The sequence below is a fragment of the Triturus cristatus genome, chromosome 6 (assembly GCF_964204655.1).
Source record: "Triturus cristatus chromosome 6, aTriCri1.1, whole genome shotgun sequence".
NCBI classification, from domain to species: domain Eukaryota; kingdom Metazoa; phylum Chordata; class Amphibia; order Caudata; family Salamandridae; genus Triturus; species Triturus cristatus.
The window spans coordinates 1,331,785,747-1,331,807,427 of record NC_140589.1 but is presented as its reverse complement, the minus strand read 5'-3'; the positions used below and the strand labels follow the sequence as shown (position 1 = coordinate 1,331,807,427).

At 46.4% G+C, this 21,681-nt stretch overlaps 2 protein-coding genes across 2 annotated transcripts in view; one reads left to right on the top strand and one right to left on the bottom strand.

Moving 5' to 3' along the window:
* The window catches only part of LOC146821397 (kinesin-like protein KIF28), a 777,435-nt gene extending 774,988 nt beyond the window's left edge, over positions 1-2,447 (top strand). The window contains exon 28 of the mRNA XM_085609842.1: positions 1,422-2,447. Coding sequence (XP_085465968.1) covers positions 1,422-1,583 — 162 coding nt within the window. The 3' untranslated portion in view covers positions 1,584-2,447. The remainder of the gene's footprint in view (positions 1-1,421) is intronic.
* A 4,042-nt stretch (positions 2,448-6,489) lies between these two features.
* SCCPDH (saccharopine dehydrogenase (putative)) overlaps positions 6,490-21,681 on the bottom strand; it is a 168,697-nt gene continuing 153,505 nt past the window's right edge. The window contains exon 12 of the mRNA XM_085612341.1: positions 6,490-7,076. Coding sequence (XP_085468467.1) covers positions 6,971-7,076 — 106 coding nt within the window. The 3' untranslated portion in view covers positions 6,490-6,970. The remainder of the gene's footprint in view (positions 7,077-21,681) is intronic.

Here is a 21,681-nt window from a genome sequence, read left to right as displayed (position 1 = left end):
CGGGTACGTGTCGTTTGTGTGGTAGGTGTCTGACTTACTCTCTGCGCCGTCCGCGTCTGTTCCTGATCCGGTCATAGATGTAGAGTACTGGTATGACCTGCGGGATGGGATTCATGATGTGTTCGTCTCATACACGCTGCTTATTGATCCGTCTCGTACCCGTTGCAAGCTGGTCCGTCTCGTCGCCGTGGATTGAGTTGTGGCGCGAATCGTAGCGGATATGCTTCTTTTCCGGATGCTGTGACGTGCCGCACGTGGTGAACCGTCTGGCGCGTAGGAAGTACGCATCGTACTTGTCAGGGTGGAAACTGCTATGGATACTGCTTCCGGGCGACTCGGTTCGGCGTTAGGAGTTACGGCTCAGACGGAGAATGGAGCTTGAATCACAGCCTACATGTCGGTCGGGTTTTTGTCAGTTATGCGCATTGTACTTCATCAACAGGACGGACCGGCTACGTGTCGGTCGCAAGGTAAGGCTACGAACAGCTCTCAGAGAGCTGTCCGACCCGGATCGGAATCGACCCCTAAATGGGAACTGAATTTGTAAAGGAAATATCTATATCAATTGATACACATTGTTACGATTGGAACAAATTTAAGGAGAATTAAGTATTCAAGTATGTAGAAGTAATAGCATATTCCAAATTAACTTAACAAATTAGTTTGCAGAACGCTTCTGATCGCTCTAAGTAAAACAAGAATATTGGCAACTGGCTTTGTGTATTTGGGTTGTGGCCACAACGGTTTCAGATTTTAAGTACAATGTTAATATTGGGTTGGCATTGTCACCAAGGATTACATTAAGAGGAGCAACAGGTAGTTTTTTAGCTTACAAAATCCAGCACTACCATTTTCCATAGTTTAGCTGAAGACACACACTTTAATTGCATATGAATTAAACTTTCAAGTGGTACCTAAATTCAAAGAATGCAAACAACTGAAGCCGAAAATAGGAATAGAACAAAAATTGTATTTCTGAGATAATGGACGAATTAGTATACACATACAAGGGGATGTGTGTCAATTTAAGAGCTGCAGAATACCAAATTTGTTGAAATGTATTACCTAGATTCCATATACGAAATGCATCAGAACAGAGAAGACATGTTATTCAGTGTTTCTGAACCATGATGCAATTTTTTTTCTCTTTTAAAATTAAAATACATATACATTTTCCTATGGGCTACAGCAGAGCTTATAGACGTATAGTCCTTGCGTTTCCAATTAACTGCGTTCTGTGGTAAGAAGGAGTTTACCTAGCATTTTTAGGTCTTCTCTGCAAATAGTCATGATACAACAATGCTGGTCTTGGACTTTAATAAATGATAATTAAGTGTGTATTAAGGAACAATATGGAAGAGAAACTTGTACAGAATCTGTAAATGCCTCAAGAAAACTCATTTTTTTTTTAACATTTCTAGGAAGAAGAAAGCCTCTATCTGTTGCGTCTCTTCACTGAAAAACAGTCACACATGTTCACTGACTTTTGGCAGCAACTCGAATCTTGCATCTTCAAGTTGAAAAACGATGTTGCAGTAATCGTCAAAAAGAAAAGAGAAAGCATGGCCTTCAGCAAACCTTAAGTGACAGAATATATAGGGCTCTACTGTTAAGTTTTCCCTGACAAAACTTCTGCAACTCTCATTTTGAAATGGTATGACATTTCTTGGGTATTAGCCCTTCTAAAGAATACTACTTTTCTAAGCAATTGCCTAAATATATATAATTATCGATGGTCAATTGAAAAAAGGAGCTGTGTGTTTACCAAGGGGTTCTGAGTGACATCAAATAGACAGAAAAAGGGCAGCTCGAGTTGTCAGTTGTATCCCTCAGAAGGACGAGGTGAAATCGCTTTCCTTCCTTCACACTAACCGATACAAAATGTTATGTTGCATATAGGTGCAATACACAAACAACAAAATTAATTTAGCACATTGGATGTGACAACACAGCACTGGAAAACCAGTTTTGTTTTTCAATGCTGGGACATAATTTCAGAGACTAACTGCAGGTAGAAAGTCAATTTACAAACATATGAAGGTAGGGGATCTAAACCATCTGCCCCTACTTTCAATAGCTATGCAGGTGCAAAGGAGTCATGGGGAAGCAACACAAACATGGCCTCACCTTCTGCTCCCTGTCCCACCTGCTGTCCTGCAACCAACCACTACCTCCTTCTGTGGCCATCATTCTCTCCTCTGACCCCAGGAAGAGAATACCAAGCATCCTGTTGCCACCCCCCCAAACACCAGGCCTATTTTCGCCACCTAATTAAGAACAAGCATTGGCATAGCCAATAGGTCTCGCCTTTAGGACCTTATAAGTGTTTAGCCAGAGATATTGACTTCTGCAGCATGCTGAAAAGTTATAATAAAGAAGCGTCGGAAGCATTTTTGTTACCTTATATATGACCAAGAAAGCATTATGTACAACTGAACGACTATATTAAAAAAAAAGTATTAACAATGAATAATGTCTTGAGTTTTTTTTTTGTCCTTTCAATGCTGGCAACTTCTATTTGCCTGTCCGAATGGTTGCTTGTTTTGGGTTTTTTTGTTTATGGGGGGCATAAATAACAGGAGGGTGAAGGATGGGAAATAGTACCTGTATAACAGTCAGTGAGAGTCAGTCAGTGAGAGAGCGAGTCAGTCAATGACAGAGTGAGTCAGTCAGTGAAAGAGAGAGAGTCAGTCAGAGAGTCAGACAGTGAGAGAGTCAGTCAGTGAGAGAGAGAGAGTCAGTCAGTGAGAGAGAGTCAGAGTCTATAAGCACAAAAAGTGAGAAGCATTATTGTGAAAACAACACTTATAGGGTTTAATCACAAACACAGAAAAGAAGCGATGACAGAAATGACATTTTTTTCTCTAAATGTTGTGGTGAATCCTTTTATTCATTAGTTTACCTATAGCAGCCAACGCGTTTCACCCTTGCGGGCTTCAAGGCGAGGATACGGTCCATAAAGCACAAGGTATTAGCCCAGGTAATTAGATGATATCTCCAATGGATTCCTGATTAAAAGATGTGAATAAAAGTGCTCAGAAATTTCCGTACAGTACTTAAGTTGATAAACCAAGTATACAAGGTTCACACTAATTGCAGTCGAGAACCAAAGCGCATAAAGTATCCTGCTAGGCTGCAGGCCTGTACAACGGCCAACAAGAAAAATCCTATCACATCAGTTTTAAAAGTGACCTGGGTTAATACCTTGTGCTTTATGGACCGTATCCTCACCCTGAAGAAGCCCGCAAGGGTGAAACGCATTGGCTGCTATGTGTAGACTAATGTAGAAAATGATTCACCACAACATTTAGAGAAAAAAAGTTATTTCTGTCATCGCTTTTTTTCTGTGTTTGGGATTAAACCCTATAAGAGTTGTTTTTACAATAATGCCTCTCTCACTTTTTGAGCTTATAGATTGTATTTAAGGCCATTACTGGTGGCTGGTTTCGAGAGGTGGACATTCTTGTTAGCAACTGTGTAATGAAGGACTGTTAGCTTCTTTGGCTACATTTTGGATAAACACTGGTAGTTAGTGCAGCAATATATGCCCTGCCACTGTGCTCGTGTGTGTGAGAGTCAGTCAGTGAGAGAGAGACAGAGTCAGTCAGTGAGAGAAAGTGAGACAGTCAGTCAGTGAGAGTCAGTTGAGAGTTAGTGAGAGTCAGTCAGTGAGAGAGAGAGAGTGAGTCAGTCAGTCAGTGAGAGAGATTGAGACAGTCAGTCAGTCAGTGAGAGAGCGCAAAGCATGAGGGTGACTCATGCAGATCCAGGGGGCCTGATCCATCCCGAGTTTTTAGGATTGGCACATTATCTGCATGTAGTTAGAGAGGCAGTTGTTATCCTGAAAATTTCACATAGATCCTACTCTTCTGGACCTGCGCTGCACCCCCATGCTACAGAAATGATTGTAGTCTAAGCACTCAAATTATGCAAACCAGGAGTATCTCTTAAATGAGGAAGAGGCAGGACAGATTGCTTGAAGCCCATCAAGCTAACTTTACCCTTCGGCTTCCCGGTATCAAAGAAACAGATGGTTTTACTTTGAACCTGATGAAGAGCACTAGAGTGTGACGTTAGTGGAAACATATTGAAGGGTACTCCTTCACCCTGGATTTTATAAAGGGAGGGGGGGGGGGGGGTTTAATCGGGCACTTCACTTTTTGAAACGGGCCCCATCAAATCTTCAGCCAACCTTGTACAGAGGACATTTAAAAACAATTAAAAGACAACAATGAAACATATCTATGAAGCAACCAGATAGGAGGAGTCTAGTTTACTGGGGTGGAAAATGGCTACTTATTAGACATGATGTTTCAAGGTGTATCCCATTTTGCATTATTCAAGATACCCTCATTGGTTAAAGATCGCTGAAATCTTCATGTCTATATGCCTCATACAACCCGGGTCGGTGGCTACTGTGTGATTATTTTATGCACGTCGCTTCCTGTTGCCTGCCAGGATAAGTGAACCCGGGTTTAATTCCTCCAGAGGTACTCATGGATTAATAATATACCCTATACACCTAAAGATATTGCATCAGAATATTTTGCCAGAATCGTGCTATTGAAAAGAAAACATATACAAAGGACTTTAAACATTCACTGTTACTCTAAGATGGCTAAAAGAAAAGTGTCTGTTTGCTAATGAAAAAATTCATACAACTGCTTATAAAAAAGTGTGGAGTCGATGATCACTTGACTGGGGTGCATGTTGGTCCCAGCCCAATTGTTATATGCAGAGCGTGAAGCTAATGACCCTTTTTTGGATCTAGATTGTCGGCTTCAGTATTCCAAACAAATTACCCCGACAGGACAAGAGGCCGTAAACTGGAACAGAAAATGATATTCGCCTCATTAGGAATCATTATTTCGGGCGCCGAAGATAACAACTCACTCAAGTGACAGTTAAAAAGAGAGGCCATAGCATTTGGCGCGACTCCACCTTTCGATTCATGAGAACAGTTACAACACACATAAGCAGCACAGTTAAAGGGAGTTTCATCGGGGAAGTCCGACATGACATGACAGATCATGCACGGGAAAAAACATCCTCCCTCTAAAAACTCTTCACTCTTTTAAAGCTGCGATTGATCTTTGTTCGGCATCTTTAAAAATATATGAATAGCATCTGGAGAACAACACTTAGGTATTGTGAGATTAGATGGTTGCCCGTTTCGTACAAAAAACGTAAAGGAAGAGACAGGACAAAGCAGCAGCTGTTGGGATTAAAGGATGCGTCTGGTATTATACACTTTAAAACAAAAATCTAGGTACCCATCCAACCCCGGTATGTTCCGCTTAAAAACTCTTACAAGTATTTAGCAACAGTTCAAATTGTGGCGATTCCTTACTCCTAGTTGCGTTGGACTCATAAGACTGACAGCTGATAGAAACGTGAATCCAATAAAAGGGAGAAGGGACGCAAAGTACATATTAGCACTGATCAGTAACTTAACATGCAAAAGTAGCCCAGGGATGAACCAATGCAAGACGTATAAATTACATACGCCCTTGGTGAGGGAATCAAGAGCAGCATTAATTAGGGCAAGAAGGAACATGGCGAGTCCTTTTTGTCATGGAGCATTTTAACATGTTTTCTGAAGTGCGTGTATGAAAAAGGGGATATCTTATCACAAACCAGAAGAAGGAAGATTTTCAGGGTGGGGCCAGCAGAACAGAGCACAGCAGTGGGCTTGGGGAGCTATAAAAATAACAAGCGCCGCCACGAAAGGCAAGATAACTATCAGGGTATGCAGCTGGCACAATGCACGCCCCTGCTCGCTCCCGAGCCCCCTAGGCCAGGGGAGTTAACGTTAAAAGAAAAGGTGGGACATGATGCCGTCTTTGGCCATTTGCATGCTTTTAGTACTGAAAGCCACATGCAAAGGCCATTTGAATATGTGGGAGTTAACTAACTCCCACGGAGAAGTTTAGGAACAGTGTGGAATGCTCACAAGAAGCCTCCCATAGAGCGGAGCTAGGCTCGACCTAAAAAATAAAGGGACAAAATGTACCAGGGTTCTGCACCCACCCCTCACCATTGTCTGCATTAATCCTCGACACTCCCACGGATGTAAAAAAAAAAAAAAAATGATAGAAACATGGTTTCCGGCAACCAGACACACCATGCTCTGCAGTTCCCCCTCCCCCTATCTGCTGGAGGCTGTTCTCCCACAGAGCACCGTCAACTGGCCTAAACTTCCTTTATAAGGTAGCAACTTTGAGAAACTTTTCTTTCTCTACTGATGCTACGCCACAGCAATAAATAGCCAGATTTAGAAAAAGTAGATTTAGATTCTGGTATTATGCGACTGGCTCTTTACAAAGTCCATTCATAACAGGTTTTTGTTAAGAAAACATTACATTGTTTACAGATGGCACTGCAAAAGGCAGTAGAGAAGCATGTGCCATTGGAAATCCTACAATATTTGAAAAATAAATAAAGAACCACTTTAAATCGCTAACAAAAAATGAGTTTTTGGAAACCTTGTGCATCAAAAGGTTGATTGTAAAGCATTTAATCAGAGAACAGGAACTGAACATTTCTAAAGAATGCTACATAAATATTTACGTGGAAAAATACTGAGTACAGGTATGATGACAAGCGCTGAAAAAAGGCATACACTTACTATGAAACTAATGCAAGGAGGCGCTTGTTTGTGTAATGCAGGGACATTCATTAGTGAAATATTCATGGAAAGTAAAAAAACTAAAATAAAGTGCAGCCATTATTTTTGTTGGTAAATCATTCCTTTCAGAAAAGCTAGTTTTTAAAAAAAGCTGAGCCAATTATATTTTTTTATTAATGCAAACACTGCATGTTTATTTGTTATAATGGTCATTCTTCAATGCTATGCGCCATTAGTCTATCCTGCTGCAGCAAGAAGCACAAAGAAAATGCCTTGGGTTAATACAGCACTATTATTCAGTTGATTGGATCTTTCAGTTTTAGATATCCAGGGACTGGATTTTCATGCTTCAGGCTTGTGGATGACAGTAAACTTTATGCCATGTTTGTTGAGTCTGTCAATCAGTGTGGTCTTGGAGAATGCAGCTCCTGGGGTGTACACGCCTCCTCTGTAAAAGAACAAGACAGTTTGGAAGTTGTAAAACATATGAAAATAACATTTATTGCTTGTCAAGTAAATTTCATTTCTCCAACTGACTACCCACTTAGGCCCTAATTAGCAGTAAGGCAGAATTCCATGAAGAGATTCCGTTAGATAGAACTACAGGTACAGGCTGGTATCTAAACATGGCATTCGGTTTGATACAAGTTAGCCCTCTCGGAATGCGGGTTAAATCTGGACACGGAATCACTATGTGGAATGCTGCAAAGCATTTCCCATTTCGAAGGGCTTCATTCTGCCATTTACAACCTGCAAACTTCGGCCCCGGACTGACTAAACCACTGGAAACAATCTATACCCGTCTGAAAAGTCCCTATAGGGGTAAAACTGATCCTGGGTTGTTTCTGTTCCAGTTCTGGGAGGACCTGGCATGACAGTTCGGGCTGGACTGTTCCCATGAGCAGCAGGGTCAAGACTGATCTGCATATGGCTGGGTCCAAACTGAGGTGGCATTGTGGTGGAAAACCACGGACTGAGATGCAGCCAGAGCGATTGCCAGTAGCTGAGATTAATTTGATCATTCCATCACCTTGTTGTTTTTGCATTTGCTGCCTAATACATGACCGTACCGCTCTGTGCAGACAGTCTGGAGGAGTGCAGTGAGGCCTGAGAAGAGAATGAAAGGCCTAGCAGGAAAAGAAAATTCAAATAACCATCTGATATTGATATTGACACCTCTACTAGAAATGCAGACCTGAAGTGGGTGGCTGGAATTTCGACATTCCGGTGATGGGATATTCTGAGTAGCTGTAAATTTAGTACAACAGGGGTAAGTGGCATGAATGATGAACACTCCTAGTGTATTTTTCTTTGTGGCTAAACACCACAGGTTGCAGAGGGAGCCTTACACTTGTACCTGTGGCACAGTACATGGGGCTGTAGTCAGAGTAAGACAGTGGTTTGAAAGTTTAAAACTGCTCCAGCCTACAAAGGACTGCGTATGTACTCATTATGATGGTACGTGGTATATTATAAATGAGATGGAATGATTAACACTTCCAGTAGTAAATAGACCACAAAGTGCTAGATTCAGCTGCTTGTGCTTTTGCGACACAAGGTGTCAGCGGAAAATATTCAAGTAAGTATGTTATGTTAATAGTCACACACTGAGGTATGATGCTGGTTTAGCTGTGGGCTAGCCAGCAATCCAAAGGCCTCAGAATAGACAGAAAAGGACACTTTTACACCAACAGTCTAATAGACTGTATTAATATGACTTTCTCAGAGGAGGGAAGCATACTGCTGACTATATTACCCCACCAACTGAGAAAGCGGAGGTAAATAGCTTGTTCTTCTGATGGATACTTTTAACTGCGGACTCATCACCTTGTGAATACATACCAAAGCAGTACCTCCTCAGGTCTATGGAATGGCTCCAGACAAGAAGTTCTGCAGGACCAAACGGGCAAAAGGCCCATCCTGACAGACTGACTTTAAAGACAATAGTGCTTTGTGAATGTGTGCACTGATCTAATGTCTACCTACCAGCTCGAGCTGAATGAGCCCCTAATCCTTTCTTGGCTGGTGCATAGCAGATTTTAATGCTCCCTGGTGCAATCAATGCAGAAACTGATGGATCTCTTAGGGTCGGAATGATGGAGCCTCTTCTACTCTTTCGAAGGGTGAGGCAGGGTAAAGCAAGTCAGAAGAGTGATTTCATGTCGGGCAGGCTAAGGTTTAGGCAGAAATGCAGCTCGAGTTCTCAATACCAGTCTGGATTATATGTTGGGTAAGGCGGCTGAACTGAGTGGTTGCAGCTCACTCACTCAACAAGCTGACGTTTTTGTTATCAGAAAGACCATTTTCAGGATCTAGAAATATTGTGGACTGCTGTGAATTGGCTCAAATAAAGTGCACGCTAGAAAAATGAGAACCAAGTCCCACTGTCATCACAAAGTGCTTCCAAGGAAACATATGCTGTAAACCCTTTAGAAATCTCATCACAACAGGTGATTTATACAAAGAAGGCGGATCCAGCATCCTTATAAAAGCAGAAAGATCGACAAATAGCCTTTAACAGTGCTCAATGGCAAGTTCCTGCTGGGCCATCCACAAAATATTCAGACAGATTATCTTGTTTTGGGTGAATCCGGCACGTGCTGCACCAAGCCACAAACTTGTCCCATAGTCTAACGTACACCGTTTTCATAGATTGGCACCAGGCTGCCAGAAAGATATCAACAGCTTTGGGAGGGACATTGACGGAAAATATCTGCCACCGCTTAATCCCAAAGCATTGAGGACCTGGAGGAATCAACTAACCCTTGCTCCACAGTATTCCTATAAAGCCAATACAGACTAACCGACATCACGCACCTCGCCTGACACGTACGGGACCCCATCTTTACCACCATCGACAACGTAAAGTTCAACTCAACCTCACCCCTCACATGGACCGACTACTCCTTAATTCACATTCAGATTAACATACCACAGACCTACTGGCCCACTAATATCAGCCTGGAGCAAAATCCTAGAAACAGAATGGATCTATGCCCTCTATTTGGACCAACCCAATGCTACAGACAATGTCAATGCGGATGTTGGCAACTTTAACAACTGGATCAAGGGGGTGTGGCTTGGTGCTTCAATATGTTGGTCGCACTCTAAGAGTGCTCCGGACCTCTCCGTCATCCTCCCAAGTATCCTGACCCATCGGCATAGAAACTTCAGTCTTGCTGCATGCTACCATCCCACTGGTGCCTTTGGCGGGCTCCGGTGAGGTGCGGGATCAACGAATGACCGTATACGGCCGGACTCTGCCTGAATTGATGTGGTGCGCCTCAACAAGATGGCAGAGAGGCCTAATGTCGAACGCTGCTGAGTGCCTTGGACGGACCCTCCTCTGCGGCACCCCCAGTGAGAGAGACTCTTATTCCCCCCAACACCCCAGTGGTCCCGGGGCACAACTAGACAAGGGATGAGATCTCCTGCCCACGAAGAGGAGACCCGGGGCCGTTCACCGCAAGGCCGAGAAGTCTGGGATCTGCGGCCCGGGCCTGATGCGGACGCTGTCGGCCCGGCGTAGCCCCTTACAGGTTGATCGGTGAGCAACAGAGCCAAGAACTGGGGGCGGCGCAGCCACCGTGGCCCGGCCCTGAGCGAAGACACTGCACCAGTAGTGGCTGCTCCCAGAGGGCGATAGAACCCACATTGCAGCCCTGAGTAGGATAGTGTGACCCACCTTGCCGATGGTGGACCAGGGGATAGCTGCTGCCAAACACCGACTCCCCCGCTGTGGTGAAATTCCTGATTGCGCAGAGAGCGGGGCTGCCCGATTGCGTCAGACCCTGCACAGCTCACTCTACTCGGAGTGAAAACTCCTGTGCCCTGGCATTTCACCGGAGTCCTCAGTAAAAATAAGGACTCCCAACGGGCGACCGAGCAGAAGACAAGGTCCCGAGCCTGCGAGGAGTAGCCCCAGGCCTGCTGATGTGTGGCAGATTCGGCTGGTGCCCTTGACCAGACTGGGAGTAGCTGCTTTCGGCCCGGCGCAGCCCTTCGAATGGACCGGTAAGTCGGGGGCTGGGAGTGGTGCAACCGCAGTGGCCCCAGCCAAACAAAGATGCAATCATCCTGCCCCGGGTTGGCCCCATCTGAGGGGTTGGAGGGACGGACTTGGAGCCTAGGCGGTGCATTGGTGCGCGGTCCGAGTCCCGCTTCACCGATGACGGATCCGGGAGAGTCGCTGCTGGACTCCCACGCTCCCCCATCGGTGGCGGCGGATACCCCCTGGGCCTGGGTGAGCGGAATGGGATGCGGGCTGGGGGTGCACTGGTCCCGCAATGTGGCCCCTGTGAAGGGGAATGGAACCACCGCTATAAACTGAATCAGCACACAGCGATGTGGACACTGTGGGCTTGGCGGTGCCCCAGATAGACCTGCCTGATTCCCTACCTCTTCTGCAGGCTATACCAAAGAGGCCACGGCTGCTGGGCTAGACTACCTCCGAACCACTGGTAATATACAGATAATATCCCGGCCAATCCCATAACCAACTTGGGCCCTAAAGACTTTCAGGTTTTCCCAAGCAAAACAGGACACAACCACTAAATAACGGAGAACCTCTCTGAATTATGTCATGGAATGTCAATGGTTTGCTCGAAAGAGTCAAGCTGACCGCAGTCCTTCGATATGCCCAACAACATGCAACTGATATACTCCTACTCCAGGAGACTCACTGTTAGATCTGGGGGTCTCTAGTTGGCAGGGTATGTACCACTGTCCAAGTAGTGACCCTTGCTTCTAGTCAGGGAAAGGGGGATACACTGTTAAGATAACCCCTGCTCACCCTCTAGGTAGCTTGGCCTGAGCAGTCTAGGCTATCAAAGGCAATGTGTAAAGTATTTGTACCAACACTCACAGTAACACTGTGAAAACACCACAGATTTGCTCTACACCAGTTTTAGAAAAATAAGTTATCTTTCACAAGACCAAATACTACAGAAAAACCAACATACAATTAAAAAGGTTACTTTAAAGATAGTTCAAGAGTTTGTAGAAAGTACTCCAGGATGTAAAAATCAGTGTCCTGCACAATGCGACTCTCAATGCACAAAATGCAACACTCTTGTGCCCAACAGTACCTGTAGTTGCGCTAAGGTTCCCAAAAGCTATAACACTGAAGATGGCAAAGGCGATGCGATACTCCTGAGACCTTGGGGAGGCTTTGCAGCAGCCCTGCTTCATGCAGCAGAGCTGGATGCGCCGGCTCCGATCTGTAGAGGGAGGATGCGATGACTTTGGCTTTCGTCGCGTAGGTTTCTTAGGGGGAAGCTTCACGCACAGGTACGGTGCGACGCTCTTCGATGGGGCGCGATGCGCGGCACGGCGTTGACGTCTGGCGCCGCAACCCTCGATGCGCCACCGGATTGGACTCTGCGTCGACACACGCAGCGACTGGATACTTTCACGCACCGGCAGTGGTGCGGCCCGCAAACTGGTTCTGCGACGACCTTCGCAGTGTCAGGAATCTTCATGCATCGTGACAATACTCGACGCACTCGGCAATGCGGGGACTCCGGGTGCTGCGATGACGCCGCGATTAAATTCTTCTCGCACTCTCGATCTTGCGACTCGCAACCGGATGATGCGACCCTCAAATGGATGATGCGATGGGTACCAGTTACTCTTGTTCACGCTTTCTGCTTTCCAGCTCCCAAACACAGCAAAACGACCTCCTGAGGCCCCAAGACTAGGCAAGCACTCCAAGGCAGGTCAGAACTCCCTCAGCAGAGTTCCAGGGGAGCTGGTGGTGAAGTCCTTTTGTTCCTGGGACTTCTTAACAGGGAGCCAGCTCTCCTCAGGCCCTTGGAGATCAGAATTTAAAGAAGGGGACACAGCAGAGTCCTTCCCCTCTCCTTGGCAGCAAAGAAAAATAGCAAGCAGGCAGTCTTCTCCTCTTCAGTTCCTTCCAGCTTTCTCCTTGGCAGAGGTTCCTTCTTAGTTCCACAGTGATCTAAAATTTAGGTGTCTGGGGTCCTCTTCTTATACCCCTCCAAGTCTTTGTCTCTTTGTTTCAGTGGGGGGATTCCCCTGCTCAAACTGGTTCCTGGGTGTGCTCTGCCCTGGAGCACCTGGTTCCTTTCAGAGTGAGGGGCAGGGTCGTTGGACGCTCAGCAGGAGGTGGAGCCTTCTTTGTGCTGGCAGAGGCAGAGTCCTCAGCCTGGCCAGCAGGGGGCGGAGCCGGCATTGTGCTGACAGAGGCAGCCCTATTCAAACCCAGGGGCTACTCCTCCCACCCATCTAGAGCAGATCTCCCTATTCACCCTGCTGCTGACTCATCCAGACTCCTGGAACCACCTAGCCCATCACATGACACCAGTCGGCCAATCTGCACACAGGAAGGTTAAACAGGAGAATAGCTACTTTCTAAAAAGTGCTATTCTCACACAGTGAATTTAAAAACCATCTTTCTAAAAAGATGTATAATTAAATTCTGAACACAAAGATACCAAACTTGGATTTTCCATCTTGCCTTTAGGGGAAGATAGGCATGTAAACAGCCTCCCCCATTCTGTCCTATGGGCAAGATAGCCTCTCAGCAGTGAAAAACGACAATGGCTGTAATTCACTACCAGGGCATTTTACACACCTCAGTACATGCCCTACCTTTCAGATACACTGCACCCAGCCCAGGGGGGTACCTAGGGCCACCATAGGGATGCCTTACATGTACGGAAAGGGAAGGATAAGGTCTGGTCAGTGGTTGCACTGGCCAGGTCGACATGGCAGTCCTGGACTGCACATAGGCACTGCAAGCAGGCCTAAGACATCATTTTAGCGCTACTCCTGTGGGTGGCACAATCAGTGCTGCAGCCCACTAGTAGCATTTGTACTACCAACCCTGGCACTCCAAGTGCACTTACTAGGGCCTTGCAGGTAGAACAAATATGCCAAACATGTATAGCCAATTACATCACAATTTCCCTAGGGAGCACTTGCACTTTGACACTGATCAGCAGTGGCAAAGTGCCCAAAGCATCTATACCAGTAAAAACGACATCCAGCATAGCATCAAAAATACAGGAGGTAGAGGCAAAAAAGTCAGGTGTAACCTCGCCAAAAGATGCCAGGTCTAACACTCACCTTATAGGTAATTACTGTCCCTTCCTTGCAAGATACGGGTACAACAGGGTTTGGCATTCGGGTTTTGATTGGGGTTCAGGCGGGGTGGCAATTCTCCTGAGACAAAACCTCCCCTTTGTACTTACTCAGGCCACCAACGACCCTCAAGGATGCTTTGTGGCCTTGTCCAGAACATTGGGTGAGAATGTCCTGAACTTACTGTCCATATACACTCTTCCTGCGACGCTCAAACTGACCCGGAGGCGAACTAGGTGCACGCCTGAGACACGAAATAGCCCCCACCATGGCAGCTCGCACTGCTGAGGGAAGAAATCAAATGAATTTCTCTGCAGTCCGCTAAGTTGCTCTGGAGATCTTCAATTGCCCGAGTATACGGTTGAGGGGATAAGAACGGGAAGATTGTTCACAGATTGGCCACATATCCCCTAACCAATCGCATAATCCCAAAAATCCAAGACTCCGAGGAACTTGCCCACCACAATCCCCCCGCGGTGGGCCAGACTTTCGCCTACTACTACCACAGGCTCTACCTGGCTCAGCGACCCGAGATTTCCTTTCTGAACTGATCGACCTGGATGGTCCCCACCTTCCCTACCTTAGCACGGTTGAGTAAAGGACGCATCACCAGGTAGGCAACCGGCAAAAAGGGGCCTCCGGCAAGCTGGACACACAAACAAGAGCTTGCACCGTTGAGCAGACCGGGGCGAAGACCACGGACATCGCAGCAAGGAACGTTGCCTGGGCAACCCTGCTGTGGGAAGAGAACAGAGTAGATAGATATTTAAGAAAGATACACATCTAAAAAGGATGTGTTGCATAAAACAAGACAAGGGTACACCATAAGTACCAACAGTCATTCTGAAGCAGAGTTGGACAGGACAATGTCCAGATCCGTAAGCGACATCAGCCACCCGTTCGGGAGGAGCCACGGTCCCCCGCTAGACAGATGAGGATATGGAGCAGGACATGAAAGTGGAAACAGTCAGGACCAACGTAACGGCCTAAGGATGTACAGACAAGACCACCCAAGAAAGTGAGCATCCTGAAGAAAACACTTCCCCTGAGAGTGTTACAGCAGGAACCCAAAGCAGAAGCGTGGAAAACACCTGCGCGGAAGGCAGCAGGGAAACAGGAAAAAACTCCTGTCTGGGAAGTGCCCAGAAAATGAGGGCACAAGGCATTGTACAGCATAGACGTACATGGCGAAGATGCCATCGCCCATAGACAAGGCCAAACAGGGCTGAAGTACGAGAATGCATTACCCATCCCGGAGAGTTTAGGATAGAACTAGTTACCGCAGAAGCGGAAGAAAGACCGCAGGCGCCCTATGATGGCGAACATACCAGGGTGCACCTACACGAAGCGCAAACACTAAAGAAGTGTGTCGCGCAGCGGCCCTGCCCTGGCGCTATATGATGGCAGGGCGTCAGCCGCGGACGAACTGTGCCGGAACGGAACAGAACAAGGGGTCCCAAGGGACAGAAGCTGGTAAAAAGAAGAGCAGCCAACATGGACAAAGAGGAGCACAGCGAAGATGAAAAACGCCCCTGGAAAGGGCAGGCGAGGCGGAAGCCTCACGGTAGGGCACCTCTACCGATTCCTGTAAGTACTACAGACAACCGTAGACCCCAACCCTAACTGAAAGTGCAACAGAGCGACGCCAACCTGTGGGTCGCATAACATTAGAAAGAGTGGACAAACTGATCCACAGAAAAACCTCAGTGAGGAAGACTCAACAGGAGCGTGTCAAGCCTTCCTTGTAGGAAGGCAGCTATATAATAGCCAGCAAATAGCCACATAGGGTAAGTCTTAACCCCTGCGAGGGGAGACCTCTTGGGATAAGGTCACAGACAGAGGACTGGAAAGAAGGCAGAACCAGCCGACTGACTGTACTGAACAATGTCAAAGAGGGCGGAACAACCGCCTACACCATCTGGGTACTACGTTAAGAACCCAGGACTCAAAATAAACAAGGCAACATCGCCTATGCACAAGAAAAAGATACCACAAGGCAGAAAACCAGGCCGCAAGGCCAGAAAGTCACGGTAGACCAGACATGAGGCGGGAGACCGCTGAATCAGCGTGGAAGTCAAAAAGGTCCACGCCATTGAATGGCAGATCCCAAAGAGCATCCCGAACATTGCCTGGGAAATGACTTTCGCGCAGCCATGCATGGCGGCGCAAAGCAACCGACCGGGCCAGTGCCCTACCCACAGTCCGTTGCATCAAGGGATGATCGAAGGGAAAATTGTGCCATTCCCCTGCCATCAAGAAGAAGGCGATATAAGTCAGGAAGAAGCTCAACTAAGTCCCAAAGGGCAAAGGAAGCACGTGCGAACATGCAAGAAGTGTTTAATGCACAGATGCCCACACTGGCAGAGGCAAACATGTTGCGACCACATGTCTCCAGCCACCGAGATTCCCTAGTGGGAGGTAACAACGGTAAAGTGGAGGAAGGATGCAAGTCAAAAGCCGCCAGGACAACCAGACCCTGAGCTCTAGGGTGAAGGGACAGGCAGAGAGGATCGTCCGGGGCCAGATGATGCCAGCGAGCAACGGCCCGATCAACAGGGTCACCAGAGGAGGGCCGTGCCCAGGTACCAAGCAGGATGTCAAACAAAGACCCACCAAGGGGCAGCAAAGGCTCCACCTCAACAGCCTTCATGTGGAGGAGATCCAGTAAAGGATCAGAGGGCAGGGAAACCACAGGGGGCTGAAAGCGAAGAATATCTGCAGCCCTGCGAATATTCCGTGCGAAAGCTGCACTAGCCTCAGTCGCCATTCTGGGGGGCGACAACAAACAGTCGGTAGGAGACGTTGGAGACTAACCCATCCACTAGAGAGTAAAAGTGGGAGGAGCCTGAGGTTGATCCGAAGGCCACGGAGCGCTAGGAACCTGCACCAAGGGGCACTGAAACGACCTCTGGCTTGGAGAGTCCAGAGGGACGTCAACCTCCTGTAACAGAAGTGGATTAGGCACTGGCACCGACCAACGCCGAGATGGCGTCGTATCGACGTCGAGAACCTCCAGAGCAGACTCAGCCTCGGTGCGGTCCAACCGCGATCCAACCCCTATGTGCGGGTAGGAAAGAGGTCGACAGGGCGTCGAACTCTGTGCCGCTTCCGACGTCAGCGCAGGAAGCCACGCAGGGCTATGCGGTGACTGGACGGGTGGGCTGGACGGACGAATGGGAGGGCACTCCGGGCCGTGTCCTCTCGACGTCGTATCGACCCCAGAACCGGAGTCGATGCACGCAGCCGGCGCCAAGGACGAATCCGCCGGGAAAGACCCGACATGAGTGCCTTCCTCCTCTGTGGGACCCGAAGGCGACCAGGGAGAGGAGGTGACCCAAAGAAAGAGTGGAGGGCCCTTGAATAAGCCTCTATTTGGGCCCGTGTTGCTCCAACACCCGGGAAGGGAGGGTATGGGGGAAGACGACTGCTGGGACCGAGAGCAAAGGACCCCAGCATCACGTTTACGGGAGGACGAACTCCGCGACTTGTGTTTGTGCTTACCGGTCTCCGAACGACGTCCGCGGGAATTACCTCATGAGCGGGCCCGATGCCGAGAGGTAGAGCAAAGGTGCAGGACCGGACAGCCGCGCGGCCAGCAACTTCACACGACGCTCCCTTAAGGACTTAAGTTTCATCTGTTGACAAGCGTCATACTCTTCAGAGTCGTGGTGCGGCACCACATACAAATGGTGTGCGGGTCCGTGACAGACATTTGGCGCGCACAGGTCTCACACACTTTAAAGCCCGAAGGCATCGCACACTGTTCCGTGATGCCTAAGGCGTCGAGAAGGCCCGTAAAACAGGCCAAGGAACCGCTAGTTTTCCTGGATCCGCATTGGGAAGCGGAAAAGAAGAAAACTGACGTCAGCGCGCCGGGAGTGGCTTATATGGCTCCACTGACATCACGTCCGTGGACGATGTCAGGGCAGAGCCGGGCGGTGCCGCCCCCAGCGTTCAGAGGTGCTGCTGCGGAAAGTTTTCCGGATCCAGTCTGACACCTGGGGATATTCAAAGTCCAGGAATCTGCGGCTAGATGTCAGAAGATGGGCACAGTGGAAATTATGCCATGACGGATAAAGGAAGATAATATGCAAGTGTTTTTTATCAAAGTGGGTAAAATTCAAACTCTGTATTTAATAAGGGAGACTTTAAGCATAATCGCTACAACCTAAAAATGCTCTAGAAAGAGACAAGAATTAGTTACTGAAAAACAATTGCACAATTTGTCAAGAATTTTTATCTGATTTATATCTGTAAAATGCAGCACCCTAAAGCATTTTTTTTTGCAGTGTGGCTACAAATTCACCAAGACAGTTTTCTTTTAGTTTCTTTCAGAGATGGCAGAATGTTGAACCACAGAGACTGATGTTCGGCATACATCAGATCACTCCTACATGTTACAAGCAGGGAGCCGAGTTTGAAGTACTCACAAAGAGAGTTTTGTGTCAATATCTAGAAAACAATCTCCACATGACAAATATATATTGTTTTTATAAAACATTTTATATGTTTTTCCATTTTTCAATGCAGAAAGGCTCAATACAAATAGATGACCCAAATGGGACATTGTTAAATACCCACCTGGAAGGCACAACCATAATCCATAACTATCATGTCAAACATCCCCCCGACATTGCTACCACCCCTATCAAACAAAACCTTTGCTTTGGACCCCCTTGATCTCTAAACCAGTTGCTTCATTGCCCTGGGCCCAAGGTTGTCTGTCACAAGGTAAGAAGGATGCCTCTGTATTGACACCTTTCCTTCTAAATCCTGTGATGTTTGAGGAGGCACATATGGGCCTTTCTTAAGTTATACTGCAGTCCAACTCCTTCTTCCATCACTCCAGCTTTGGGGGCTCCGATTTCTTCTAAGCTCTACCGATGTACCTCTTGACCACCACCAATCTCAGCAAGACCAATAATGTCTGTACCTGCCGTAGTATGCAGTACAGTCATTTTTGGGTCCATAGGCAGCCTCCAACCCAGTACTCCGCACAGACATGCAAGTACTCCCTCCCATAACGGAACCACCCTCCCACACCCCAGATCGTATGAAAGAGGTCCCTTCTGCAGGATAAGCATCTTCAACATAATGGATCCATGGTTTAGGTAATTCAATTGTAAGGCACTGAATTGTGAAGCAATAGCAGCCTCCTTGAGAACTTGACAATTATATTAATCATTTTGGATGAAATTAAAAAACGGATATAACATCTTAAAAATCTTGGATACACATGGGGCAGACAGCAGAGAATGAAACACTACTAAGTATTTATATCACCAATTTTACACTACTCCTAAAGTAATTACTGGAGGCTGAGACTGACGTTTGGCATCAGATTACAATTCAGTTCATAATCTTTATTTCGATCAACAAGATCATAAAAGAGCATTCATTTAAATACATAAGCTATTTTGTTAAAAAGGAAAAGGACCAATTTCTGGCCATAAAACTAAGCGTATGTACATATATACATATAGTGATCGAATATTCCAGGACCAGTGTTATTTGATAAACGTGTAAAAAAAATAAAAAAAAAGACGATTGAACTGTGTCTTTACTCGAATAAAATTAGAACATGTCTAGTTTTTTTTTTTAAAGTCATATTTTAGTCCAATGGTTCGACTGATAATGGGTTATGATTGGTCCAATACGACGCAGAGTGGGCTACATGGTGTGGTTCTTACTAGTCATAGGCTACAAAATAGCACAGATTCGCGTTTGTGTAAATAATCTATGTACATTCATTATTTCCACACAATCGTAAAAGAAAGCTGGAGAGGTGTTAATCATTACTAACCAGGCAATAATAACCCAACTGGTTAAGCGCCATCCTGGTCACATTGTTGGCTACTAGTTTGTGTGGCCACGGGCATGATTTGCATATTGCTGTGCATTATCCACATCCAGCTCAGAAATTTTGCAATTGATATTACACACGACTCGCTTGTGTTTGAATGCAGTATTCCGAAAGCAGTAGTGCTGCTCCTGGTGGCCAAATTTTTACACAGACATTTTAGCAATTTTTTCAGACAGACAAAGAGGATATGTGAGTAGATCTCCACTTGTTCTACGCACAGGTGGCATCTACTATCATCTGTATTGTATCATCTTTGGGTAAAGGATTTTAGTTGTAGAGTGCCCACCTGAAATTGAAAATATAGTCTTCTGTCTATGGGTTTGGAGATAAAATCCCAATATGGGTCGTACTGGGGGCAAGGTTTGAACTCTAGGAATCTGCCTGTTAGTGATAAGTGCTCAGTGGTTCTTGTAGTGTTGGTTACAGACATGGACCGGTAAAGCTCTTTCATTTCCCTTTTGGAGGGGAACTGTAGAACCAAAGGATCTTCCCATAGGTGGCTCAAACCCATATTGACCAATGTGCTTTTAACTTTTTGTAGCTAACTGATCTTACATGTGGTGTCAGCTTCCCCAACATCCTGGAGTGCTGCAGCATGATATGTTAGCTCAGGGGTGGTCCACAGTCTGCGCCAGTGTGCTATCGGACAGAACCTTGCAACCTCATCCAGTGGACTACATCCTAAATCGTGGTAAATGGGCCTTTAAGGGGTGTTTTGCAGGAGACCAGTGATGCCTCTTAAAAATCTATTTTGGGCTAAAACTAATTGTGTCAAGTTTTCAAAACCCCATAGTTCCTAGCCATAGAGTATTGAGGCTATAACTTTGGTGTTATAGATCTTTAGGGTAGGGCTTATGGGCTCAGTTAAAGATGTTTTATGTTCTCTTGCCAATGCTCCTGCCAGTTGGCGATGTTTTAAGGCCATGGTAACAATCTGAGGTTTCCAGTTTAGCTTTTTTGCGGTGGTGATCCCTAAATAATTAAAAACGTCAGTCTGTTCAAGTGACTCATTTAAAAATATGCTACCCTTGATTGCCCAATGCTTATGTAGGACCATAAATTTAGTTTTGCTCGCGTTTATCACAAGACCACGTCAAAGCGTGTCATCTGATAACATTAGTATGGGTATTTTGGTGCCTGCAAGTGTCGGGGCATCAGTTGGGTCAGAGGAGAAGAAATTAACAACCTCATTCAGAAATAACAAAAAAAATGTTGGGGCCACAACACACCCTTGGCGAACCCCTTTCGATACAGGAAATCGGTTTGTGATGTTACCCTGGGCGCCACATTGCATCTGTGCAAAGTTGCCCTAATGTAGTCTCACGACTATAGATAATGGGTCTAATGGCATCCCTAGGTCCATTATGACCAACCAAAGTTTTTTTCGTGAGACCAAAATCAAACGCAGATTTTAAATCCACAAAGGCAGCGTAAATTGTGCCTTCCGCGATCACTACAGTGCGCCAATAAATTAATATAAAACGAAATTCCTGGTCGATGGTGCTAACTTGGGCACGAAAACCTGCCTGTAAAGGTGTTAGTATGTTGTTATCTGAGATCCAGTCCTGGATTCTTGCCAGCACTAATCTTGCCACCACCTTTTGTATCGAATCAATTAGGCTTATTGGCCTTTAGTTACTAGGACTAGATCGGTTGCATTTTTTTTATAAATAGGTAAAATCTCAGCACCTCGCAGGATTCAGGAATAGGAGCTCCACTAACTATTCCGTTTGCTAGCATCTGAATATATCTTTGCCAGATATCCCTGTCGTGCAAAAATAGGTCTGCCAGGATGCTATCTATACACAGGGCTCTTCCACCCGTTACTTTCCCCAACGCTGCTTCAACATCAGATATATCGAAATGCAAGACAGACTTGTGTGGTGGAATTTGGAAAGGCTCTTCAGCTTCCCCCTCTTCTTCTGCTGCAAATCATTTGAAAAGTATGCAACCCATGTTTCTGGGGCTAAATGGTTTTGTGGGGAGGGTGCTTTCCCACCTCTGCCCTATTTCACCAGCTGCTCGAATGTTTAGAGGTTTTCCCTATACTGGCCTGATAGAGATCTTGCCATCTCTGTTCGTCCTA